A 23,793-nucleotide genomic window follows, 5' to 3' on the forward strand; every position below is an offset into this window, starting at 1 on the left:
TATGAAACAATTCGTAAAAAATGCAGATTTGAATATTTTTATTCTCAGAGAAGAATATATATACACCTCGATGAGAACTGCAGGTAGCCCCAAGTCACTAAAATTCAACACTGCAAAATTCATCCATAATGAATCCACACCAAACCAAACAGTCTGCAAATCAGGGCCCTCTGAATACTAATTTCTCCTTGTTAGTGAAGAGCTCGTGGTATCAATCAATTCCATAGGCCCTGAATCCCACCTTTTGTAAAGGGTACAACCCCCCCACCCTGCCCTCTCCTCATTGTCAGGAAGTGTTGCCAATATTATCATTAGCAAAAGAAGGGTGGAGAAAACTGCATTGCATTGTATTGCAACATTATAAACTTTTATTCCTGCCTATGACCCGGGCTCTTAGTCTCCTGTGAAGACACCTCAGACACACTTGGAAACAAGTCTTGACACAGCAGAGATTTTTGAGATTTCGCTTCCACTGAAGTGAAATGGCATCTGTTTGTACAACTTTAGCAATTATAGGAATGATTTATATTTCTCCTGTTCTGATACCAGCGCTGTTTTTGGTGGGGGTATTGTATGATCTTTTCAATTCAGAGCTGCCACCTGGGATTGACCAACCTCTAAAGCTCCGTTTTTGCAATGCCGTGATGATTTCAGCCATGATCGCGGTAAGTCACCTTCCTTCAGACTGGGATTGCACTTGGATTTGGGAAGGACAGTTGGGAGCTGGAAGATAATGGCTTAAAAAAAAAAAAAAAAAAGGAAGCAATTCAGCCCCCTGAAGCCTGTAAGCACTGATATATGAACCAAAACATGTTAAATTAACTCATAAAACTGAGATGACTAATCCTAAAAGCTTCTTTGGATTTTTCAGTCAAACTGCAGCCACTTTTTTTCTGGAAAACTGTTTCATAGGACAATTTAAAGCAAGGATTTAGATGTATCCTGTACCTATTGAAGTGCATGTACATATAATAATCCTGTCTGTTCAGGAGCAAGCCAACATTACTCCTCTTCTTCCAAATTCTTTCTTTCCAACAGGGAAAGATATTGCAGAAGGTGGGGATCTGCAATGAATTCACTGTACTGCGAGTACTGCTCGATGGAATACCCCCCTGGAGAGACTCCAAACTGCTTATCAAAGATCTCAAAGTAGATGAGGTACCCCTGAGGATTTATCAGCCCAAAAGCCCACCCACTGGCAAAAGAAGAGGAATTCTGTATTTTCACGGAGGCGCTGGCACATTTGGGAGCATTAGTAAGAAATGGGCAAGTTTTATTTTTCAAGTCAAATCCAAACCTCTACATTTTTACCTCCAGACATGTCAGTCAGTGTGTGCCCTGTCCTTCCCAATGACACCTGTCTTTGCAGTCTCAGTGCTAGAAAGTGTTTGTGCTCAGTGCTGGAAAGTGTTTGTGGAATGAATAGTGTCATGTTAGGGGAAGTCACATCTCTGCTTCCTTTGGGTTACAGATCCCAGAGCCCCTCACTCAGCTGTCAGCAGAGGGACTCTGCTCTGCTCAGAATACTCTTCTCCTACATAAAATATATAACATGGGCCCAAGGAAGAATTTAAAGAATACATTTAAAAAAAAAGAATCTGTAAATATATTCCCATTCATGCAAACATGAATCCAAATGAAGGGAAATGCAAATAGTGAATGAGCAGTTTGGGGAAGTTTGATTCTTGTGGTGACACAGGATCCTTGACATTTTTTCCCAGAAAGGGAGACAATCCTTGTTGTCTCAGTAGCTGGGAGCTCAGCTCCTGACTGCTCTGGATCCCCTTCTGAGCAACCAAGGCTACAAGTGCTTTGTCTGGAAACCAAGGCCCCTAGTATGAAAATCTGGATTTCATTCCAGGGGCCAGACAGGGTAATTTCTAGGGTTTAAATCTTTTATTGTTTCAAAGGGCGGGTCTGCACTAGCACTGTATTGGGCAGACTTCAGGTTCCTGGTTCCTTCAGCACCCTGCAGGAACAATGACCTAACTCCCAGTGCCTCAGGTTCCACTCTGCACTGGGCAGAAATTATCTCCCCTGGCTTCACTGCACGTGAAGCTGGGTGGTGTGTCAGGTTCTTTGTCTGGAGCTAGTTTGGGTGGCAGTGAGGACTCAAGAGATGAGCCCCTGTGATCTGATGAAAGGTGAATTCCTTTCACTGGAAGAAAAAAACACACCACAAGTTGCAGAGTGAGTGGTTGTTCACATGCCATGGCTGAAGGTAGGAGCCATCCCCGGGCACTGAGTGTGGGACCTGGCCTTTGGTTCAGTTCCCATTGGAACTCGATAACAGGAAAGCCACCAGCATGATGACAAGCTTTCAAAAGGACTTGGGGAATCTCCAGCCCAGGAGGCCTGAAGTCTGCAACCAGCAGACCAGCAGAAGCTACAATGAGGAACAGAATCAATGGACAGATGAATATGGCTCATTCCTTAAAATCCATACAAATGGAAGTCATGCTTCATGCACAAACCACAGAATCCCAGAATGGTTCGGGCTGGAAGGGACCTTAAAGCTCATCCAGTCCCACCCCCTGCCATGGGCAGGGACATCCTCCACCAGCCCAGGTTGCTCCAAGCCCTGTCCAACCTGGCCTTGGACACTTCCAGGGATGGGGCAGCCACAGGTTCAGAGTTAATGGCCCCAAATGGAAATAGTGAATGCCAGGCTCAAAAGGAGCAAATAGAAATGGCTCTTCACACCTTTGTGAGCAAGTGAGGGAACTCCTCCCTGCACAAAGCTGTTAATGTTAAAATCATGGGGTCGAGAAGTGGTTTGGGTAATTCAGAGCAGAAACATTAATCAAGGGCATTAGACAGCTTCTGTCTCAGAGGAGTGCCCAGAGTCCTGTATGCACTCATAGCCTTGGTTGCTCAGAAGGGGATCCAGAGCAGTCAGGGGCTGAGCTCCCAGCTACTGAGACAACAAGGATTGTCTCCCTTTCTGGGAAAAAATGTCAAGGATCCTGTGTCACCACAAGAATCAAACTTCCCCAAACTGCTCATTCATTATTCCTGTATGGTCCTTATTACTTTATGTTTGTCCTCAGCTTATGCTCTGCTCAGCTTTTGTTGAGCTCTCACACCAGGTGAGGTGTGAGAGCAGCCTGGACAGATTTCTGGGTTTCCCCAGTATCACCATCCTTACCTGCCCTTGTGATGCCCTGACAGCCACAGACCAACAACCAGAGAACTTGTTCACATGTAAAGATCATACTGCAGAGCAGAAGTAACTCACTGGTCTATATTTTCATTTCAAAGGGATATTTGATTTTCAAACCATCATTTCTGATAAACTTTCTCTTTAGGAGCCTTTGAAAGAATATGCCGCTATATGGCCAAAAAATGCAACTCAGTGGTTGTGTCTGTTGGGTAAGTGTTACTTTTCCATAGAAGTATTTATGGGAATACAGCTCTCAGTTGAAATATTTCTGAAAAATATGCTAAAAATATTTACTATTTTAGATCATGCTCCCTATTTTTCACTTAATTTAGAATTTATTTAATTTAGAAATGTGCTTATAGGCGAAATAGCCGTAACACCATTAGTTTGGCCTTCCAATCTACACTAGTTAAAAGAATATAATCTTTAAAATCTAGGAAATAAAGGGCTACATAACTATCACAGCAATCACAAGCATCACAAATTCAATGTTTGTAACTCTGTTGACAATGACCGCAATATCTTTGGCACTTCAGGTACCGTTTGGCTCCAGAACACCCATACCCAGGGCAGTACTTTGACTGTCTCAATGCCACCTTGTACTTCATGAGGAATTTAGAAGAGTACCACGTGGATCCTGCTCTCATCATCGTTAGTGGGGACAGCTGTGGAGCTAATTTCGCTACGGTTATTTGCCAAATACTGCTGAATAATCGAGATCTGCCAAAAGTACGTGCTCAGGTCTTGCTTTACCCGGGGCTGCAGGGGCTGGATTTCCAGCTGCCCTCCTACCAGCAGAACGCTTCAGTGCCCATCTTGTATCGGAAGCTGGTTCTCTACTTCTGCTTTCGTTACCTTAACAAAGAACCTAAATTTCTGAAAGATATCCTGCACAACTGTCACGTTTGTGAGAGCGTGAGGAGCAAGTATAAAAAATGGGTGAGTGCTGACCTCGTTCCTGATGAATTTAAGATTAGAGGCTACGTACCCCCGACACCCCCGTCGTACAAACCTGAAGTCTATGAAACTATCAAGGAAGTTTTAGCACTGACATTTTCCCCACTTTTAGCTGAAGATTCTGTTATTTGCCAGCTCCCAGAGGCCTACATTGTGACCTGTGAGTTTGATGTGCTGAGGGATGATGGACTGTTATACAAGAAGAGACTAGAGGACAATGGTGTTCAAGTGACCTGGTATCACTCTGAGAGTGGCTTCCATGGAATTCTAGCCTTTTTTGGCTATGGGATTTTTTCCTTTCTTTCTGGAAAAAAGATAGTGGATAATCTGGTGAATTATATAAACAGTTTATAGAAGGATTTTTCAGAAGAAAGATGCAAGTCTGGCATTATCCTTGATGAATTTATACTTGGCAAAGAATGTAAACACTATTGATCTACGGTTTGGATTTTGACTGCATTTTGTACTTTCTAATTTCTGCTTCTGCAGTGACTCTCAAACAAAGGTTCAGATTATTTAAAGCACCACCATTCTAGAAAACACAGCAGTAAGACCGAGATGCAAAGGTGAGGCACCTGGCCTGACCTGTTTCCCTAAAACAATTCCAGTATCTTGGCATGGCTGGCACTCACTGAAGGGAAGTGGCAGGAATCTGCCTGGAGAGTCTTCAACTGCCCAGAAATGCTGAAGACAACAACTGAGGTCTGCTTTGGCCCTGGTGAGACAGGAGGTGGTTATGGTATCAGATGGAGAGCTCAGGTTCTATGAAGTCTTGTGGCAGACAGTGGAATTGCAGCCATGAATTTAATTCCTAGGGTTAATCTGCACAAAGACTGCTCTAGAAAAAGGGTAGGCAAAAGGAAGGCTCCTGTCTGGAGCAGAAGTCTTAAACTGGAACGAGAATGAGTTTGATTTTGTCTGGAATCTGAAAAAAATAATGTTTCATTTTGGAACTTCATTCTTAAACTGGAATCCCTGAACTTCAGTGAGTGTGTACCTGTCAGGGAAGTGCAGAGCTGAGACTTTTCTTTTCTGTAGCCTTTGTTTTCCTTTCAGGATTATCTTGTGCTCAAGGCTACCTGTTATGCTGTTTGTTGAAAAAGTTCTGAAGACCATGTAAGAAGGTAGAGAAGCACAAGATTATATTATCTGTATTATCACTGTAATGCTGTGGCGATTCTGTGATGCTTTCAACAACAAAAAATAAAAGCTAGCACTGCAAATATCTGTGTGGCAAGAGTAGGAGTTACATTTGCTAAACACATACTGACTGATAAACCTGACTGAACCTTGTGGTGAAAGGAACCACAAAACACAGGCAGGCAGAGACAACAAGCTTGCTAATTCCACCTGGTCACATCTGTGCACAGTAATTGGCTAATTAGACAGCTGGATAGGATCACATAACTGTGAAAACATAACACAAACTGAAAGTCCAGGAACACTGCTGGGTGGACTATTATTTTTTTAGTGAACTTTTGCTGGGTTTAAACAAAATATTACCCTCTACTACAGAATATTTTATCATGACCTTACTAAAAACACTCAACTTCTCACAGGGAAAAAATATAAAATTAATTTTTTATAAAGTTTTGTAGCTAAAATGACATGGTACTTCCCCCCATCACTTACAGTTTAAATTTAAAACAACAACAACAACAACAACAACAAAACCATTGCTGCCTACTAAACTTAGATTCTTATCTCTCTCCTTTCCCTGGGAATTTGCAATGCCAGTGTTCTGACATCCTAGTTGTTTGAAGAGTTGCAGACTTAGATTCACAATTGATTAATTAATTATCAAGCATCATTTAAAATACACCATCTCTGCATTAGCACAATCCCATTCCTCAGCAAGAACAAGATAAAGTAGTTTGATTTGAAACTCTTTAATCACTAGTAGCACACTGAGTTACTGAAGGTTACCTCCTACAAGGTCACCCAGTCATGAATCTGAACTTCCTGTGGCTTTTCTTAACCACAGACTTCTGCTAAAAGAAAACACAAACACTAAAAAGACCTGATATTGGGGAAATGACATAATTTTCTAAGTGCACCTTTCCAAAAGAGCACTGGGGTGGATCCATGTGGCCCTTTGGAGTGACAATCATCACAGGCAGGTTCCCAGCTCTGAGGGAACTCTCCTTCAGGCAGGTGTTTTACAGTGTCACAGACTCAAAGCACACAAATGCCCTGTGTCCATTTTCCACCTCCAACTAATTTGATATTAATGCAGTTCATTCTCCCACCTCGGGACTGGTTTCTTGCAAAAATTCCAAAATGGTGCTAGCATAGACCTGTTAATGAATCCAGGACTTGCACCAACTTATCTTTTGTGAGATAACAGGAGTGAGGGAGACAGAAAGTAGGAGAGGGAAAGATACCTGCTAATGTATTTGTAAAGGGGAGGAGGGGGGTTTTTACCAGAGCAAACAAAGACTCAGGAAGTAGCAAGCCAAATATATCTTGGAAAGAGTCAAATCAAAGACATCTCAGATCACTGCTGTTCAGCAGAATGGCAGTGGTACTCACAGTGCTGGTGTTATTCTTAGCAGGTTTTGTTGCTGGATTTATACTGTTGGTCATGGGGGCGATTAATTTTGATTTTTCCAACTCAGAAATTCCTCCTGGAGTGAACCAGCCTGCAAAGCTCCGAATCATTCATATAATTTTAATAAGCACAGCTGTGGTGGTAAGTGAACCTGGTGTGATTTCTGGGGGAAGAACAGTGAACCTGTAGATTTTAAACTTAATGCAGTGCTAGAAGCCTGCCTGGAAATTATTTCCAGAGAGGAGAGCAGGGCTTTGCTGTCGTGCTGCATGTTGTATTTAGCTCAGTTTTGCTAAAGAAACTTTTACCAGACTTTTGACACTGCACTGCTCTAGTCCAGTCCTGCCCAGCTCTGCCTTAGGTGGCACCAAAATGCTGCCTAACACAAGTGTGGGGAAGTCTGACCGTGCTTCTGCCATGGCTCGTGCTAACCCAGCAGTGATTTGACCAAGAATGTTTGATGAGGAGTTCTGTATTTGTTTTGAACATAAAATGAGAAACTGAACGTTTCAAAATTGGTTTTGGGAAGGGGGAGTTTGTGTTGCACAAGTGACAAAACGAGGTAATGTTGCCCAAGAGGAGCTGAAGGAATTCTGTCTGCCCTAAATACATTCATGTAACTCCTGCAGCAACCAAGCAGGATTGTCTGATGGGAATGAGGGGCTCTGGCCAGCCCAGCTCTCCCAGGTGAACCAGCCTGGGAAGGTAACCAGTCCCCAAAAGCTGCACTGAACAGCTGGTGATCTCTGCTGACAGAGGAGCTCTCTGAATCACGGGTGATTCCATGTACTGACAGATGTACAGGTGCTCTCGTGACAGGTGCTGTTAGATAGGAGATAGCAGAAATTGTGCATATATTTAATTTAATTAATTTAATTAAACATCTCCAAGAGGGACAAACTATTTAAAATTTAAACGAGGAAAAAAGGAAAAAAAAATTCTGTGTCAGAAATACTCTAGATTACAGTGGACCATAGGAAAGAATTCTAGATGTATTTTCTCATGCTTTGGCAGCACAGAGCTTGTAATTAGAAAAAGATTACTTCACCTAAGCTGGAAAAGCCAGTTCTCTCTTGATCATCAATCCACTGCCCACTTGTACCCTAAACCAGCATTATATGCTGCAATATAAACAACACAGGGTAAAAGAAAACAAGCAAGAAGAATGTGAGAGTGAGAGCAGGCATGGAGAACAGTATAAACAGCTGGAGTCACTAATGAAAAGGCCTGTCATAGGTAAATATATGGAGTCATGACACTGCTGACAATCCATGCAAATGTGGATGTGTAGTAAGAAATATTCATAATAGAATATTGAATATTGTCAGCTTGATCCAAATCTTCCTCAGGAGCAAAGTACTGGTTTGGCATGGCTACAGAATGTATTTCAAAACAGAGACTATGCCTTTCCTTTTGATTTATGCAAAGTTATGCTGGACCATATTTGATTTGTATTCTTTTCATCTCCCCCTGCCTGGCATGAATATCCCTGTGGCAGAAGTTCATTCCTACTAAATATCTCAGGGTCTTCTTGTCAGTACCTTGCACACACCAGTGAGACTTCTGAGATGAATCAAAAAGCAATTATCAAATATATTCTTAGCTTAATTCTACTTTGGGCAAGTATCTGTACCATAAAAATCAGCACCAGAACGATCACTTCTGCTCTGGTTTCACATCTTCTGGGGGGCAAGGATAGAGTAACCCATGAAAACCTATCTCACTTTCAATGTTAGGTAAAGGACCCACTGAGAAAGCAGAGAGATCTGTCTCACCAGTCTGTTAATTCTGCTCTGTCTGGGGTTCTGGGCTTTGGTTCATGTAACTCTCTGATAACCTCTCCTGATGCTGCTGTTACTTGTTCAGTTGTACTTTACCTGTACAACTACTCAGTTAATTTATCACTGCCCTAAAATTCATGACTGAGATACCCTGAGTTTACTGTCCACACAGTTCCTTTACTTTGGAAAGCACAGAATCTTTTCAGTGAACTCTCTGTTCTCTTTGCCTTTGAACAGGGAAAGATTTTGGAAAACATTGGCATCTGCACCCAGGTGAGCTTTGTCCGGTACATGCAAGGCAGAAAGACCCTGGGAGTGGACCCAAAGCTCTTCATCAAGGATCTGTGGTTTGAGAAGGTGCCTGTAAGGATTTACCAGCCTAAGGCTCTGTCTGCCAGCCAGAGGAGAGGTGTTATGTTTTTCCATGGAGGAGGATGGGTATTTGGAAGTATTGGTAAGATATCTAACAGAAAACACACTATAGTTTAGTTAAATACATACATACTTCATAAATAGTAAAGTTGGTTGTTGCTTGATCTGTGGCAGTTACAACCTTTGAGTATAACCACAATCTCCTCATTCTTGCTGCCAGAAGAAAGCATCTGCTGTGCTTCATGGAGCTTTTCTTACACACAAGGACAATTATATGAGGGGAAAATTAATGAATGAAGGGGTACAAAAGATCTGAGGAGCTGTGTAGGAAGGGGCAGAGAAAAATAGAGAGTATTTTCTTCTTGCAATTCTTTGACTTATGCAATAGGCAACATCAGTGCTCTGGGGAAAAACCAACCCAAACCCCACCACCTCTGTTTCTTTCAGAGACCCACGAAAAGCTGTGTCGCTCTATTGCCAGAGACAGTGACTCCGTGGTTGTATCTGTGGGGTGAGTCTCTGCTCCTGCTGCTTTTGAGAGATTATTTCCCATAGTGCCAATACCACCTTCTGTGCCCATCAGTCATAGCAACAACCTTCCTTGGAGAAATGTCTCTGTGGGACTTGTCGGGGGTGTGATTTACAAATTCACTCTGCTCTTCTCTGGAGCCACTGAAGATTGACTCGGGCTGTTTTCACTGTCTGACTACACCACAAATAATGCTTTGGGATATCTAGCTGGAAAATGAAGTTTTGGATCAATGTTTTCAAATTCCAAACTCAAAAGTGATTGTGAACAGATAGTAAGCCATATGATCTCCTTAATCCTTATTCAAGGAAAGCCTGCTTGATGCTTACAGAAGCATGACATGAATGACAAGCTAATACATCATCAAAATACTGGCATAATGATTCGAATTATGAGGATATAGTTACATAACTTTGCCTAACAAAGACATAAACCAGAAGTATTGCCACTTGTTCCTGGCCCATGGAAAGCTAAAGTAGAAAATAACTAAATGATTGTCAGTAAAACCTGCATATAGTTGGCAGCTGAGTACTCCTGTGTTGTTAAAGACCTGAGAGATATCATGAACAAATGATATCATGATAAAATAATCTGCACCACCCAGGCACAGTTTATTGATGATCAACCCGTGGAGACAATGAACATTCTGAGGTGATCAGGGACGTTGCAGGAACGTTTCAAACTAGTGTTTCCTTCCGTTAAATTGTTGCCTCTCTGTGTCCCAGGTACCGTCTGGCCCCTGAGCACAAATACCCCGCTGCCTACGAAGACTGCCTGAACGCCACCCAGCACTTCCTGCACCGCCTGGAGCACTACGGCGTGGACCCTGCCCGGGTCACTGTCTGTGGGGACAGTGCTGGGGGCAACCTGGCAGCTGCTGTGAGCCAGACCCTTGCAGGCAGGTCAGACCTCCCCAAACTGCGTGCTCAGATCCTGCTCTACCCGGGCCTTCAGGCCCTGGACTTCAATTTACCGTCTTATCAACAGAACCGGGGAGTCCCTTTGTTATTCCGAGAACGTGCTGCTTTCTATGTATTACAGTATCTAAATGGGAATGCAACGAATCTGGAAGAGGTCTTGGAAGGTTCCCATATTCCTATAGACATTAAATTAAACTACCAAAAGTGGGTGAGTCCAGACAACATCCCCGAGAAATTTAAGGTCAGAGGCTACAAGCCGCGTGTGCTGCTTGACTGTACAACTGAAGTTTTTGAGAAGGTGAAGAGATTCTGTGAGCCCAACCTGTGCCCTCTGCTGGCTGCAGACACAATTCTTCAGCAGCTGCCAGAATCTTTCATCCTGACCTGTGAGTACGACGTGCTGCGGGACGACGGCTTGTTGTACAAGAAGAGGCTGGAGGACAACGGTGTCCGGGTGACCTGGTGCCACCTCGAGGATGGATTCCATGGAATCATAAACTCCTTTGGTAGCGACTGGCTGTCATTTCCATCTGGAAAAAGGGGTCTTGACAACGTTATAAACTTTCTGAAAAGCTTATAGCGACATTTTTCTTCGTTCCTGTAAGAATTGCCAAATTCCTGTGGTCTTTTGTGCTTCTGAATTCCATATAAGAAGCTCAGATAGGACAATTGGTTAAAAAGCAATTATGCCAGGTGAGTAATGTAAAAGGTATTTCAAGAGTGCTATGAAAGTGTCTTTTAGTGCTGTTTGAAGTATTCCATGCACAGTCTGCCTATTTCAGTGATCTGTTTGGACCAGACACTTGTTATTCTCTCAGTAAACATAAAAAACGCAGTAAAATTTTAAGTCAACAGCTGGTCTGACCTATTTTATTCAGTTGTAACTGATGATTCCATTATTCCTAGAAGGGTGTGTTTTGGCAAAGGGGAGAGGCACAGGCACTGCAGAGCTGTAATGCAGAGCCTGTGCCCTGTGCTACATGTGGCACCCGAGTCTAAGAGTCCCAGTCACCAACTTGCAGAAGATGTCTGTGGGTGGGTAACTGGTATTTTAGACTCAAAAGAAATGAAGTTACAGCTGCAACTGCCCCCAACAGAGATACTCTATTGACAGCTTAGTTTAAATTACAGTGGAGGAAATGTTGTGTTTTCCTATGTTTATCAAACATGAGTATGCTGAAAAACTTGTGATTAAACAGAATCCTAGAATCAGGGAATGGCCTGGGTTGGAAGGAACATTAAAGCTCATCTCATTCCAAGCCCCTGCCATGGGCAGAGACACCTTCCACTAGACCAGGTTGCTCAAAACCTCAAATACTCTAACAAGAAAATAAGACTGATGCATTTACTTTTGCAGAGCACATTAGTTAGGTGCCCCCTCCTCCTGCCCCCCCGTGTTAGTTCCCGTTCTCTCTTCTAAATATCCTTGTTAAAACTACATATTCCAAACTACTTAAAGCATGCCCACAATAGAGGAAGCAGTATGTTGTGCCTGCAGATCAGTTGAACGAGACAACTCAACCTCCACATTCACTGGCTCTGCTTGTAAATACATGTCATAAACTAGAACTCCCTGCAGGACTCGGCTGCTGCCTCTGAACACTCACTCTTACCATCCACACTCCAAGGATTCCCTATAGAACACCAGGCCCTTTATCAGTGCCACAATTACCATAAAGATAAACAGGATATTAAACACATTGACTCATTGCCAATGTGGTAAGTGCTGGCCCATTGCATAACACCTCCAAGGACTTTAAAGTGTGTGACACTTGCCAAGATCTCTCTACCTGAGAGAGCCAAACCAAAGAAAGGTGTGAAGACACGTCATATTTGAATATGTGAAATGGCATTTTTGAATCTACTGCCAGTGATACTGCTGGTGATTATTGTTGCTTCATTCATGTTAGCAATCATGAGAACAATTCAAACTCAGTTTGCCCACCGCAGCATCCCTCCTGGAGTGAGCCATCCCGGACGACTTCGATTTATACTTGCTTTTATGATTGTTACAACTACTCTGGTGAGTAACTCTGCCATGATTTCTGCCAGAAACGTGGGTTAGGTGATATTTTCGTAAAGTTGTATGTGTAAATACCTGAGTCCTACTGGCTGCATCAAGGCTTAACTGATGACTTTTATTTTGGGGGGGCTTACTTGAGAGAACAATTTTTTGAAAAATCATTTCTGTTAGACCTGAAATAGAGTTTCAGCCAGATTTTTCCCTAATACATAGGGATTAAATCAACCATAAGTGCCCAAGCTTTATCAGCTGAGCTTCCTTAATTAAATTTAAAATTAAATATTTATAAAAAGTGAGATTACTTTGATTTCCACTTTAGCTAAGCACACATGATGTTTTTAGGCCATTCTTGGGGCTTTCCAGTAACAAGGACGGCTGGGTAATGGAAGTACCAGTAATGGAAGGCTGGGTGCTTTTTAAGGAGATGAAAACAGAAACCCAGGAAACCTTAGAGGGAAGAGAGACACCTGGGCTGCACGACTGGGGTGAAGCTGATGAGGCAGAGATGGAAACTCCTTTTCCCTGCCCTGGCAGAGGGAGTGGGACATGAGGCCCTACCTGCTCCAGGGCACCTGCTCATGTATCCATCCTCTCTGGTTCCCTTCTGGTGGAGAACAACTCTGGTGGAACAGGGAGAGCCCTGCAAACGTGATGCCCTGGTGCCCCTCACCAGGTGCCCCCTCAGGGCTCTCCTGCACCCGGGAGCAGCAGGCGCGGGGTTTTCCCCCCTGCTTTGCCCAGCTCTCCTCCCTCTCCCAACAGAGAGATGGAGGGAGAGGGACAGAGATGATGTCAGAGATGAGATGATGATGAGACAGAGATGGAAACTCCCTGAGCCATTTTGCCTGACAGAGAGAGTGGGACGTGAGGGCCTACCTGCTCGGGGGCACCTGCTCACCGGGCACCTCATGGCTCCATCTCCTCCGGTGCCTTCTGGAGGGGACCCACTCTGGCAAAGCAGGGAGAGCCTCACCAACATACGTGACACCCTGGTGCCCCTCACCAACTGCCCCCTCATCAGCTGCCTCTCACCAGCTGCCCCTCATTATCTGCTCCTCATCAGCTGCCCCTCACCAGCTGCCCCCTCAGGGCTCTCCGCCCATTGGGGCGGCAGGCGCGGGGTCTCTCCCCCTCTCTCGCTCATCCCAGCTCTCCTCCCTCTCCCCACAGGACAGGATTTTGGAGAAGGTGGGACTGTGCAGCCACTTGGCCATCAAGAGCTGGTCGATGTCAGCCAGGGGTGTGGCAGGAGAAGGCTCTGTCCTCCCCCTCATCCCTCTTTCCCTCAGGCCACCGCCTCCCCTCGCAGCGCCGGCTCGCCAGGGAAGGTGGATGTGGAGGGTTGGGAAGGGCACGGGCAGGGCAAGGACCGGCGGCTCCCCCTGCCCTGCCCGCAGCACTACACACGGAGCAGGCAGCAAACCATCCTCCAGCGTATTTCAGATACCCACAAAAGGGTCTGCCAGCACATCGCCGAGGAAAGCAGCTCGGTGGTGGTGTCCGTGGGGTGACTCATGGCTGGGCTGCCCCCCTGGAAGCCTCGTTGCTTCCTGTCACTTCTCAGCACCACGGGGATGCACGGCCTGTGGGAACGCTCCCCATCAGGGATCCATTCCACAGGATCCTGGCTGGCCAGGCAGAATTTCAAGGGGACTATTTTTAATTTCTCCCCCTCCCTCATCATCTAATGGTGCACACACAGCCCACAGTAAGGTCCGTGTGTCTCCATGCTGGCACCACACAGAACGAAGGAATGCTTTCCTAAAGAGTGTTTCAGTGTGTTGAGAACTGGCTAATAAACCAGCTTGTAAAGTGGTGATTCAGTGATCTGTTTAATTAGGTGTAATCACCCTATTTTGTTGTACAAGAGGAGGCTGGAGGACAATGGTGGTTGGGTGACCTGGTACCACCTCGAGGATGGACTCCATGGAATCATAAACTCATCTGATAGTGACTGGTTGTCATTTTCATCTGGAAAAAGGGCATTGGACAAAACTGTCGCATTCATAAAAGGCCTGGAAAAACAACTCTCCCTCTTTGTTTCTCCCATTAACATCTCTGTTTAGGCTCCCAAACATCAGGTAGTGGTTGTCAGCAAAAATGTGGCACTCTTTGATGTGTAAAATACTGATTCTGATATCCATGAACTGCAAATTGCCACTGGTCTTTTCCTCATAAGACTCCTGACAGTTCACTCTTTAAGGGTTGAATACCTTCCATTTGCTGTGTTTTCTTTGAAATTGGCATCTGATTGATTCCAAAATTATTTACTTCTATATAAATAATCTATGTGGAATTATATGGATTAAATCCTGTAAATTGTAGTGGATCAGGATCTTTGTGATGTCCATTTGGTAAGCTCCAAAGCATGACTTAACTAAGAAGTACAAGCTAAGTAGATAGTGAGCTGAAGGGAAGAGTTGGAGGCAAACTGTGGATAGATAGGCAGAGATCAAGGTCTCAGTGAGGAGATTAATATATTCCATGGCTGCAAGAGTAGCAGCATGAGGCCACAGTTGATTGGGGACACCTTGGGGGAGGCAAGTAAGGGCTATCCTAACTTTGAAATAATTGTAGCTCTATAAACCCCTATTTAATGTTGGGAGGTCTCCACTACACCCACTTAGGGCAGGAAATACTGTTGAGATGTAATGCTGACAGCAGGTTTTAGAAAGACAGAAAGGATCAGTGACTTGGGCTCCTGAACTGTGTGTACTGAAAGGATCAGCTCAGAGACAAAATATGAAACAAAATGTTTTCATGTTCTTCCAGATGGTGTTCCCCAGTATTATTGTTATCTAGAATCTGTGCTGTGATTGTGTGCTAGAACTTGTGAATCTGTGCTTTCTCCATGGCTTGACAAGGCAGTGTATTCCTTGACATGATGCTTCATTACACCCTGCTGATGAAGGCACGGAAGAACAGCAGGGAGCACACTCACAACAGCCAGACTGAGGACGCGAAAATCACGGAATCACAGAATTGTTAGGGTTGGAAGGGCCCTCTGGAGATCATTCAGTGCAAGTCCCCTGCCAAGGCAGGGTCACCTGGACGTGACACAGGAACGCGCCCAGGTGGGTTTGGAATGTCTCCAGAGGGGGAGACTCCACACCCTCCCTGGGCAGCTGTTTCAGTGCTCTGCCACCCTCAACGTGCAGAAGTTGTTCCTCACGTTGAGGCGAAACTTCTCGTGTTTTAGTTTATGGCCATCGCCCCTTGTCCTAAGGAAAAAAAAAATCCCACAAGACCGCGGAAATCAGAACTTTCCACGAGAAATCCCAAGCGCTGCCTTCCCGCGCAAGGGGCAGCCCTTCCCCGAGTGCGGCCAGCCCTTCCCCGGGCAGCCTCCCGGCAGAGCCGAGGCTCAGACCCGGGGGGCGGTGTCCCCGCGGGCCCCCCGGCCAGCGCAGCCCTTCCGTTCGCCGGTTCCGCGCGCAGGTCACGCCGGGCCCTCCTTGAACCGAGATTACCCGGCCGGCGCCTCCGGCCGTTCCGCGCGGCTCCCCCCGGCCGCGGCCGCACCATGACCCCTGCGGCGGCTTTGCGGAGCGGCCGCACTCGGCCCGTGACGGGGCCGCGGCTCTGCCGAGCGGGGCGGGCGGGCCGAGCGGGGCCGCGGCCGGGCCATGGCGCTGCTGCCCGCGCTGCTGCTGCTGCTCGTTCCCCTGGCGGCGCTGGCGGCGGCCGCGGTGCTGCTCGGCCTGCCCAGCTACGACATCCCGCCCGGGGTGAACCAGCCGGCCAAGCTGCGCCTGGTGCTCGCCGTCCTGCTGGGCACCGCCGCCCTGGTGAGTCGCGGTTTCGGGGGTGGCGGGGCAGGGGGAGCGGTTTGGGGGGACCCCGAGGCGCTGCGGGGGATTGGCGGGGGTGTAACGGTTGCGCTAAACATGGAGAGCCTGGATGGGGACCGGCGGGTCCCCGCCCGCTCCGGGGGATGCTGGAGGCGCCGCATCGCGGGGTGGTGCTGCGGGGAGCACCCCCGGGCGGGTCCTGCCCCGGCCACCCCCGTTGGGTTCTGCCCCGAGCATCCCCAGAGCACCCCCCGGGCGGCTTCTGCTTACCCGGGGCAACCCCGGCGGGTTCTGCCCCACGCACCTCCCCTCGGGTTCTCCCCGGGCATCCCCACTCGAGGATGCTGCCCCGCTCGAAGATGCTGCCCCGGCCACCCCGGTCGGGTTGTGCCCCGAGCATCCCCACTCGAGGATGCTGCCCCGGGCATCCCCGGGCGCGGCGCTGCCCATGTCGCGGGCAGACGCCGTTCGGGAGCGCGCCGGGCTGTGTTAGCGATGGTTGCCATTGCAGCCCCCATTTGAGGGCTGGGTGGGGGTTTGCCTGATAACTGCCCGCACCTTTAGGCGATATCACCTTGCACAAGGAAAGCTACAGCCCTTCAGCTGTTCCTGTCAGAGTGGCTCTGACATTTATGGCACACAATCCGGTTAGGGCTGCTTTACTTAATCCCTGGACTCCCTTTGGCAGCATTGCATAAACGGCCTTAGAGCCCTCCTCAGCTCTGGCGCTGTCACTCTCCCTGTCTTTGAAGTTCTTAAAATCTTCAATTTCCTCCGTCGCTCCTTTTGCCACAACATCACCCCGATATCACACAGACTTTGTTTTCCTCCACACAGGTTCTTAAACCATTTACATCCTCTTTAAATTTACTGATAAAGCTGCCCAGCTCTCCTGAACCTCCACTGTTTTTAATGCCCCATGAGTCTGTCTTTATCCACTAGCAGGTGACAAGGGAGTTGATAAAGACAGACTCACTGGGCATTAAAAATAAGGATCTTTAGCCAGTGAACAATGTAACAGTTTATGTGTTTGATCACCAACTTCTTGTTTGTTCACTTATTACATCATATTTATATTCTAGCTTGCAAGATAGCATTGCAAGAGCATTGGGAAAGCAAGCAGCTTCATTCTGTTCAGTAGATCTGTTGTGTAAATAAAAAGCAATAACTAACTTGCACAACACAGCTCAGCACTTCAGATTTGCAAATTCACTGAGTTTTGTGGTCTAATTCATGAATATCAGTTTCTGCAATGAAGAACTGGTTCTACATATGGCAGTTCATTGCTGTTACCAAGTGTAAATGAAACAAGAATGAGCACAGAGGTGTGCAGGACAATACTGACAGTTAAAATATATACTGCAAGACAACCAGTTTGGTTGACCTTTACAGAATTTCTGATGTGACATTACAGTGACATTGGAGTTGAGTTGAACAAGTAAATTTTTTTACAGGCTGTAGGATGTGAGAACTTGGAAAAATTGTTGGTTTTTTTTTTTCCGAATCAGAGCTCTGTATAATTTCCCTCAAATACAGTTTGATGTAAGTATGATGCAGAGTTTTTATACCTTGCCTAACTCAAGACTTCTAAAGATGCCTTAATCTCTTTCACCTTTAACAGGGAAGGATTTTGGAGAAGACTGGGCTTTGCAGCCAAATCAGTTTTGGCCGATATGTGCGACAGGGACGGAAACTAGGGCTGGATCCAAAGCTCTTCATCCAGGATCTGCAGTTTAATGAAGTACCTGTGAGGGTTTATCAGCCTAAAGCTACCTCTGATGGGCGAAGGAGAGGCATCCTCTTTTTTCATGGAGGAGGCTGGGTATTTGGAAGCCTTGGTAAGATACTTCCCGGAGGAATCGTAGTAAAGTCTTTTTTACAAAATAGAAATAAGCACGTGGTTTGGGAGGGAGGAAGTCGGAAGCCTTTCTGGAATGAGCATTCCCTAGGCTGTCTCAAAGATGAGGGCAATAGCAAAGCACTTATGACAGTGTTTCTTTTCCAGATACCTATGAAAAGGTGTGTCGTTACCTCTCCAGGGAGAGTGACTCGGTGGTTGTGTCTGTGCAGTAAGTGAACCCTACCCAGTTCTGTTGTTGGGAGATTATTGTTGCTGTGGTGCCACAGCAGAGCTGCACTGGTTTTGGAGATGCTCTTTTTCGTCAGAGAAATTTCTGTAGAAGTCAGTGAAGCCCATAAAGAGAGAAAGAGTGATAATGGAGATTTCACAGCCCTTAACTGCTCGTGCCCAGAGGTGCTCAGGAAAGATACACATGGAAATATTTGGCACATTAAGGAAATATATAAAAGCCAATCAAAAACTTGGATGAAAAACATCTTCCTTATGCTGAACATATGAACATGAAATAAGATCCTCCAAGCAATTGGGATCTATAGGAAAAGAGAGAATAATCACATGTATTCCTCCCATTTTCACATAGGAAGCAGAGGCACAAAATGTTTAATTTTCTTGGCAAGAGTACAGAGGAAGTTTTGAGTGTGACTAAGACCTTGCACAATTCCTTGGTCAGATCCTTAATCAGAGGCAATCCTACTTCAGTGAGTCCTTGTGACTGACTACACAATTTACAGCTTATGTGCAGTCACAAACTGAGGAGTGCCTGCTTAGGAGGTGATGTGGAACAAGAGCACCCCAAAATGATAGGGCTGAAGGACAGAAATATGACACCATTTCCTGATTACTACTGACAACATTCCCTTCTCTCACACTTGCCTCTCTGTGTCCCAGGTACCGTCTGGCCCCTGAGCACAAATACCCCGCTGCCTACGAAGACTGCCTGAACGCCACCCAGCACTTCCTGCACCGCCTGGAGCACTACGGCGTGGACCCTGCCCGGGTCACTGTCTGTGGGGACAGTGCTGGGGGCAACCTGGCAGCTGCTGTGAGCCAGACCCTTGCAGGCAGGTCAGACTTCCCCAAACTGCGTGCTCAGATCCTGCTCTACCCGGGCCTTCAGGCCCTGGACTTCAATTTACCGTCTTATCATCAAAACCGAGGAGTCCCCCTATTATTCCGAGAACGTGCTGCTTTCTTTGCTTTGCTGTACCTAAATGGAGATGCACTGCACATGCAAGAGGTCTTGGAGGGCTCTCATATTCCTCCAGACATGAGGGTGAAGTACACAAAGTGGGTGAGTCCAGACAACATCCCCGAGAAATTTAAGGTCAGAGGTGTGAGACCACTTAGGCCCACTGATTTTATAGCTGAAGTTTATGAGACGGTGAAGAGATTCTGTGAGCCCAACCTGTGCCCTCTGTTGGCTGAAGACTCTGTTGTTCAGCAGCTGCCAGAATCTTTCATCCTGACCTGTGAGTACGACGTGCTGCGGGACGACGGCTTGTTGTACAAGAAGAGGCTGGAGGACAACGGTGTCCGGGTGACCTGGTACCACCTCGAGGATGGATTCCATGGAATCATAAGCCTCTATGATTATTGTGGTTTCTCATTTCCATCCGGGAAGAGGGGATTGGACAGCGTTGTTAACTTCCTGAAAAGCTTATAGTAAACATCTTAGATTCCACGAGTCTGTTCATGCCTCAACCTAGGAAAATATCTTTTTAGGATATTTAATATCAGGTGATGGGTAGTCAGTCAAGGGCAGCCAATTAAGAATGATAAACAAAGCTCATCAGAACCTCATTCCAGCTGTTAGTTGGAACATGGGATATGCAAACCTTATACAAGCCTGTACCATGCTGCAAGCCCTTACCTTTAGCTCTGTCAGTAAAGGAGAATGGTACTTTGAATGGACATCCTGGTCTGTACCAGCTGTTTAAAATAAAATGTGTGTGTATGAAGAGAAACTGTGTGTTAGCAGGTATGTGTGGTGTGTTGGTGCAAGGTGTTCTGAACTCTGTTAGATCAAAAGAACCCACCTCAGCTGACTTTAGTGGGTTAGAAGCCACTGTTTTGGTCAACAATAAATATGATGCAGCCTAAAACGTGGTCACTGTCACTGTGGGGATAACAAACAAATGGTTCCATGGCAGCTCCACACATCACCCACATTTCTCAGCACACAGGCAGGACTGGAGCCCCTTTCTACCCCAGTTTTAGCACTGGACTACTGGGTAATGTTTAACCCAGATAACTTGAAGGATGGTTCCAACAGCCAGGGAGGGTCGTGCTGGTGAGGCAAAGAAATATGTTTGCATCACAAAAAGGTGGATGGGATTGGTGGAAAATTGAACCCAAACACTCTACTACAGTTCTCTTTGGAAACTGGCTGGAGAAGAGGACAAGAGGAAGATTGGGAAAGAAAGAGGGGAAGATCAGGAAGGTGGGAGCAGGAACACAGGGTCAGACTCAGTGCTGCAGCCATCAGCTGGAGTCCAGGCTCATCCCAGAAGAGTGATAAAAGGGAGAAGGATAAACATCTTGCTTGGCCTATATTAATTCTTTCTGTTTATGATCTGCCATTCCTCTCCCTAAGCCAGGGCAATTAAAAATGCTATGGCCCTTCTTAGGGCAGTCACTTGAAGCTGCTATACCACTTACATACAACTGTTCAACAACACAGACAATACCAACATCATGCAGGAGAGGCTTCATTAATCCTCCAGAATTTTATACTTCTCATAATGTGTATCAGAGGATCTTTAATAACTTGATATTGGTTTCATTTGCTTCTAGAAACAAGAGCATCTTTGCTAGCAGAGCTGCTCGACAGATTTCATGCCCTGCCTAAGAGCTCAGCAAAATTTTGTCATTAGATATTTAACTTTGTCAAAACATGCCAGTTAGGTTCAATATTGGAGCTGTTCAGGCAAATCCTCCTGACTCTGCTAAAATTACTTCCCTTAGATTTTTTTTTTTCCTGTAGCAAAGTGCCAGACTGTATTGCAGAGCCTGGCTGCTGCAGCAGAAATAGGAACAAAGGGGGAAAACCAAGTTAATTCATTCTTTTCAGATGCTGGTTCACATGGCAGGTAGAAGTATTTAACACCAAGCCATGGCCAATTTTTCAAGGACTGTACAGTATTTATACTTATATATTTATTAATAATTAACAATGATAAATATTAATTTATAATTAGCAATATTTTATATATCTTATACTAAGGAACCAATCCAGAATTTTACACTGGCTGATTATACCAGCTGAGATAAAGTTCAGAACCCAGACTTCTTCCCCAAAAAGTCCTTTTTAGAGGCATAGAGGAAGAAAGGAGCGCTGGGACTGGGCTGCCTTAGCTATACTGAATTTTGTGTATTTCTCATGTCTATAAAAGACACCGTGAAACTCAGCAGCAGCTTATACAGGAAAGTCTTTATCTACTCACAGACCAAACACTGAGGAGAGCCACGATGGAGAAATTTGAGGTAAGGAAAAGAAAATTTCAGTGTGGGGCTGTGTGTGCCAACATTCCAGACAGGGATGATCTGTGACTAATACTTAAATCCTATTTTATATATCCTTAAACAACTGTATGTGTAATGGAAGGCACTGCAGCTCCGTGGCCATTCCCAGGCCATAGAGCTCCCCTGCAGTTCTGATTCCAGAGGGATCCCTTCCAAGGCAAACAAACTGCTTGGTACCCTCTGGATGTTTCCCAGTCTCTGCCTTGGAGGGTGACCAGGGCACAGGAGGAGAACCAGTGTGTTCCTACCAGCTGGGACTGGGTATTGTGTCTTCAGGGCCCTCCCTGAGCTCTAATAGGAGCTTGGTGGTAAAATAGGATTATTTGAATCAGCACACCTCCAATTTACACAAACAAACTGCACTTCAGTGAGGCCCAGATCTTTCACAATATTTCTCCCACAAGTGTCATCTGCTAGAACATCCCTTTCACCGAGGTGCCTCAACACCCCCAGATATTATCACTCTCTCCAGACAGGCAGCTGGAAGGTAGGATATGCAATGCTACTGCACCACAAAACACTTAAGCAGCACAAGACAATCAGCTTTTCATTTCCAGCCTTCTTAAATGTGTCTGCAAATCCGTGATGCGTGTGTGGAAATCAGCCTAATCAGATCTCATGACATGCAGATGCAGTTGCTTAAGTTAACTGGAAATTTACTTTGCTTGAAATGCAAATGCCCTTATTTTCAGGGATTAAATTTTAAGTAAAAGTAATACAAGGACTGATATCACAGTGTGATATCACTGGCAGTACAGTCAGATCAAAAGCACACTGAGCCACCTGAATGCTGTGCACAAGCAGCATGATTTCATCATGTGCATCTCATTTCAGAGCCTGCCACTGCAGCATTTCTTCACCCATCACAAGGAACAAAGAAGCCAAAATTTAGTATTGGAGTGTGACAATAACTGCAATAAACATGGTTACAACCTGTGCTGCCTCCCCTCCAGAGCTGAAGTGGATGCAGGTTGGCCTGGATTCCTCAGAAGTCAGATTTCCCCATTCTCAGTAGTTTTTGGAATTATTAATTCAATCAGGTGGAACATGGTGCAGTGGTCAATATATGGATTTAGAGCCAGGAACCTCCTTCTGTTTTAATTCCGAAAATAGATCTTGTGGTGACTTTTGGCCACTTTCTTACCCAGTCAGGAGCTCAGTTTTTGGACTGATAAAGTGGAAATGTTGTCCATACAATACTTAATCACCACAGGAAGCAGGGAAGGAGAGTGTCAATGGGCAGATTTCTCTCCCCTTTTCAATACCAGCTGAAGGCAAGGAGAGCTGTGGGATACAAGTAGCAGGAGAATTCATGGACTATTATGATGTTTCTAAATTTAAGTGAAATGTAAAGCTGTGCTAACTTTTTTAATATCTACCAAAGAGGCTATGAAGAGTCAGGACTCCTGATTGATGCCATTACTGCAGTTCCTGTCGATATCTAACAGTGATTTTCCAGCCAGAGGAAGACACACGTGCCCTGGGAACAAAAAGCTCTGTTTTGCCCTTACTCTGCTGTCAAACTAGTACAAACATCACCTATGACAACTGTGGAGTAGAAACACCAGAACCACAAATTTAATTCCATAATTTCTGACATTTCATCGTGTCTCAGAACCACCCACCAGCTCTGGGCTTCCTGAGCACCTGATGGGGAACTGCACAAGAAAGAAGCTGTGAAAGCCCAACAATTCCTGTGAAAGCCCAACAGTTTCTGCTTTTGCTCCCTGTCAGCTGAGACAACCAGCTAAAAACTCATGCTCTCCCTTCCAGCCAGGGACATCTTCCCCAAAATGTTGTAGAATCCTGGACTGTAAAGGGGGTCAGAATATCTGTAAGGCTTTGGCCAACTGCTGAGAGACAGAACAGCCAGGGACAACGCTGTGTAAACTGCTTAGGGTGATCTTAAGCACTGCTTAATATAGATTGTTGTGTGAGCTGTGCCATGTAGAAGGGATGAGAATTAGGTTATATAGGCACAGAGCTTTTTACTAGTTAGAGCAAGTTGCTGGATTACATCCTGACCTGCAGGTGGCCAGGAATATTTCAGAAGATATTAAACCACAGAAAACAAATTTTTTATCTTTTGGTTTTTAGTCCATGAATAGTTGCAGTAAGAAAAAAAAAAATAACTGGGATTGAACCTGAAAGGACATAAACCTCATAATTGCTTTGCCCTTTGTGTTGTCATTTTTACACAGCTTGCTGTGCTTTTTTTTTTTAAGAAAGAGCAGAAAAGAACCTTGTGTTATTCCATATTATGCCTGAAACATCCAAGAATAAAGCAAACCTATGAAATAGCTGCATATGCAAGGCCAAGGTG

General features: G+C 45.5%; 4 protein-coding genes across 4 annotated transcripts; all 4 read left to right on the top strand.

Moving 5' to 3' along the window:
- The first annotated feature begins 482 nt into the window (after positions 1 to 482).
- Positions 483 to 4,474, top strand: LOC113995832 (arylacetamide deacetylase-like 4). Its single transcript, XM_027736306.2, has 4 exons — positions 483 to 665; positions 1,039 to 1,255; positions 3,309 to 3,372; positions 3,700 to 4,474. The coding sequence occupies exons 1-4, from the start codon at positions 483 to 485 to the stop codon at positions 4,472 to 4,474; spliced, it is 1,239 nt and encodes a 412-aa protein (XP_027592107.2).
- A 2,161-nt stretch (positions 4,475 to 6,635) lies between these two features.
- LOC113995829 (arylacetamide deacetylase-like 4) lies at positions 6,636 to 10,890 on the top strand. The gene is made up of 4 exons (XM_027736303.2): positions 6,636 to 6,812; positions 8,690 to 8,906; positions 9,272 to 9,335; positions 10,079 to 10,890. Exons 1-4 carry the CDS (start codon positions 6,636 to 6,638, stop codon positions 10,851 to 10,853), a joined length of 1,233 nt encoding a protein of 410 aa, XP_027592104.1. The 3' UTR covers positions 10,854 to 10,890.
- Positions 10,891 to 15,671: 4,781 nt separating this feature from the next.
- On the top strand, positions 15,672 to 20,050 carry LOC113995830 (arylacetamide deacetylase-like 4). The gene is made up of 4 exons (XM_027736304.2): positions 15,672 to 16,084; positions 17,709 to 17,925; positions 18,093 to 18,156; positions 18,837 to 20,050. The coding sequence occupies exons 1-4, from the start codon at positions 15,923 to 15,925 to the stop codon at positions 19,609 to 19,611; spliced, it is 1,218 nt and encodes a 405-aa protein (XP_027592105.1). The 5' UTR covers positions 15,672 to 15,922; the 3' UTR covers positions 19,612 to 20,050.
- CUNH1orf158 (chromosome unknown C1orf158 homolog) lies at positions 19,902 to 23,359 on the top strand. The gene is given in 6 exon segments (XM_027736367.2): positions 19,902 to 19,926; positions 20,207 to 20,388; positions 22,305 to 22,398; positions 22,401 to 22,481; positions 23,086 to 23,295; positions 23,298 to 23,359. Coding segments are annotated over 6 exon segments (654 nt in total).
- The last annotated feature ends 434 nt before the right edge of the window (positions 23,360 to 23,793 follow it).

This window comes from Pipra filicauda, unplaced genomic scaffold (assembly GCF_003945595.2).
Source record: "Pipra filicauda isolate LSUMZ 115617 unplaced genomic scaffold, ASM394559v2 scaffold47_size6085603_pilon, whole genome shotgun sequence".
Taxonomy (NCBI): domain Eukaryota; kingdom Metazoa; phylum Chordata; class Aves; order Passeriformes; family Pipridae; genus Pipra; species Pipra filicauda.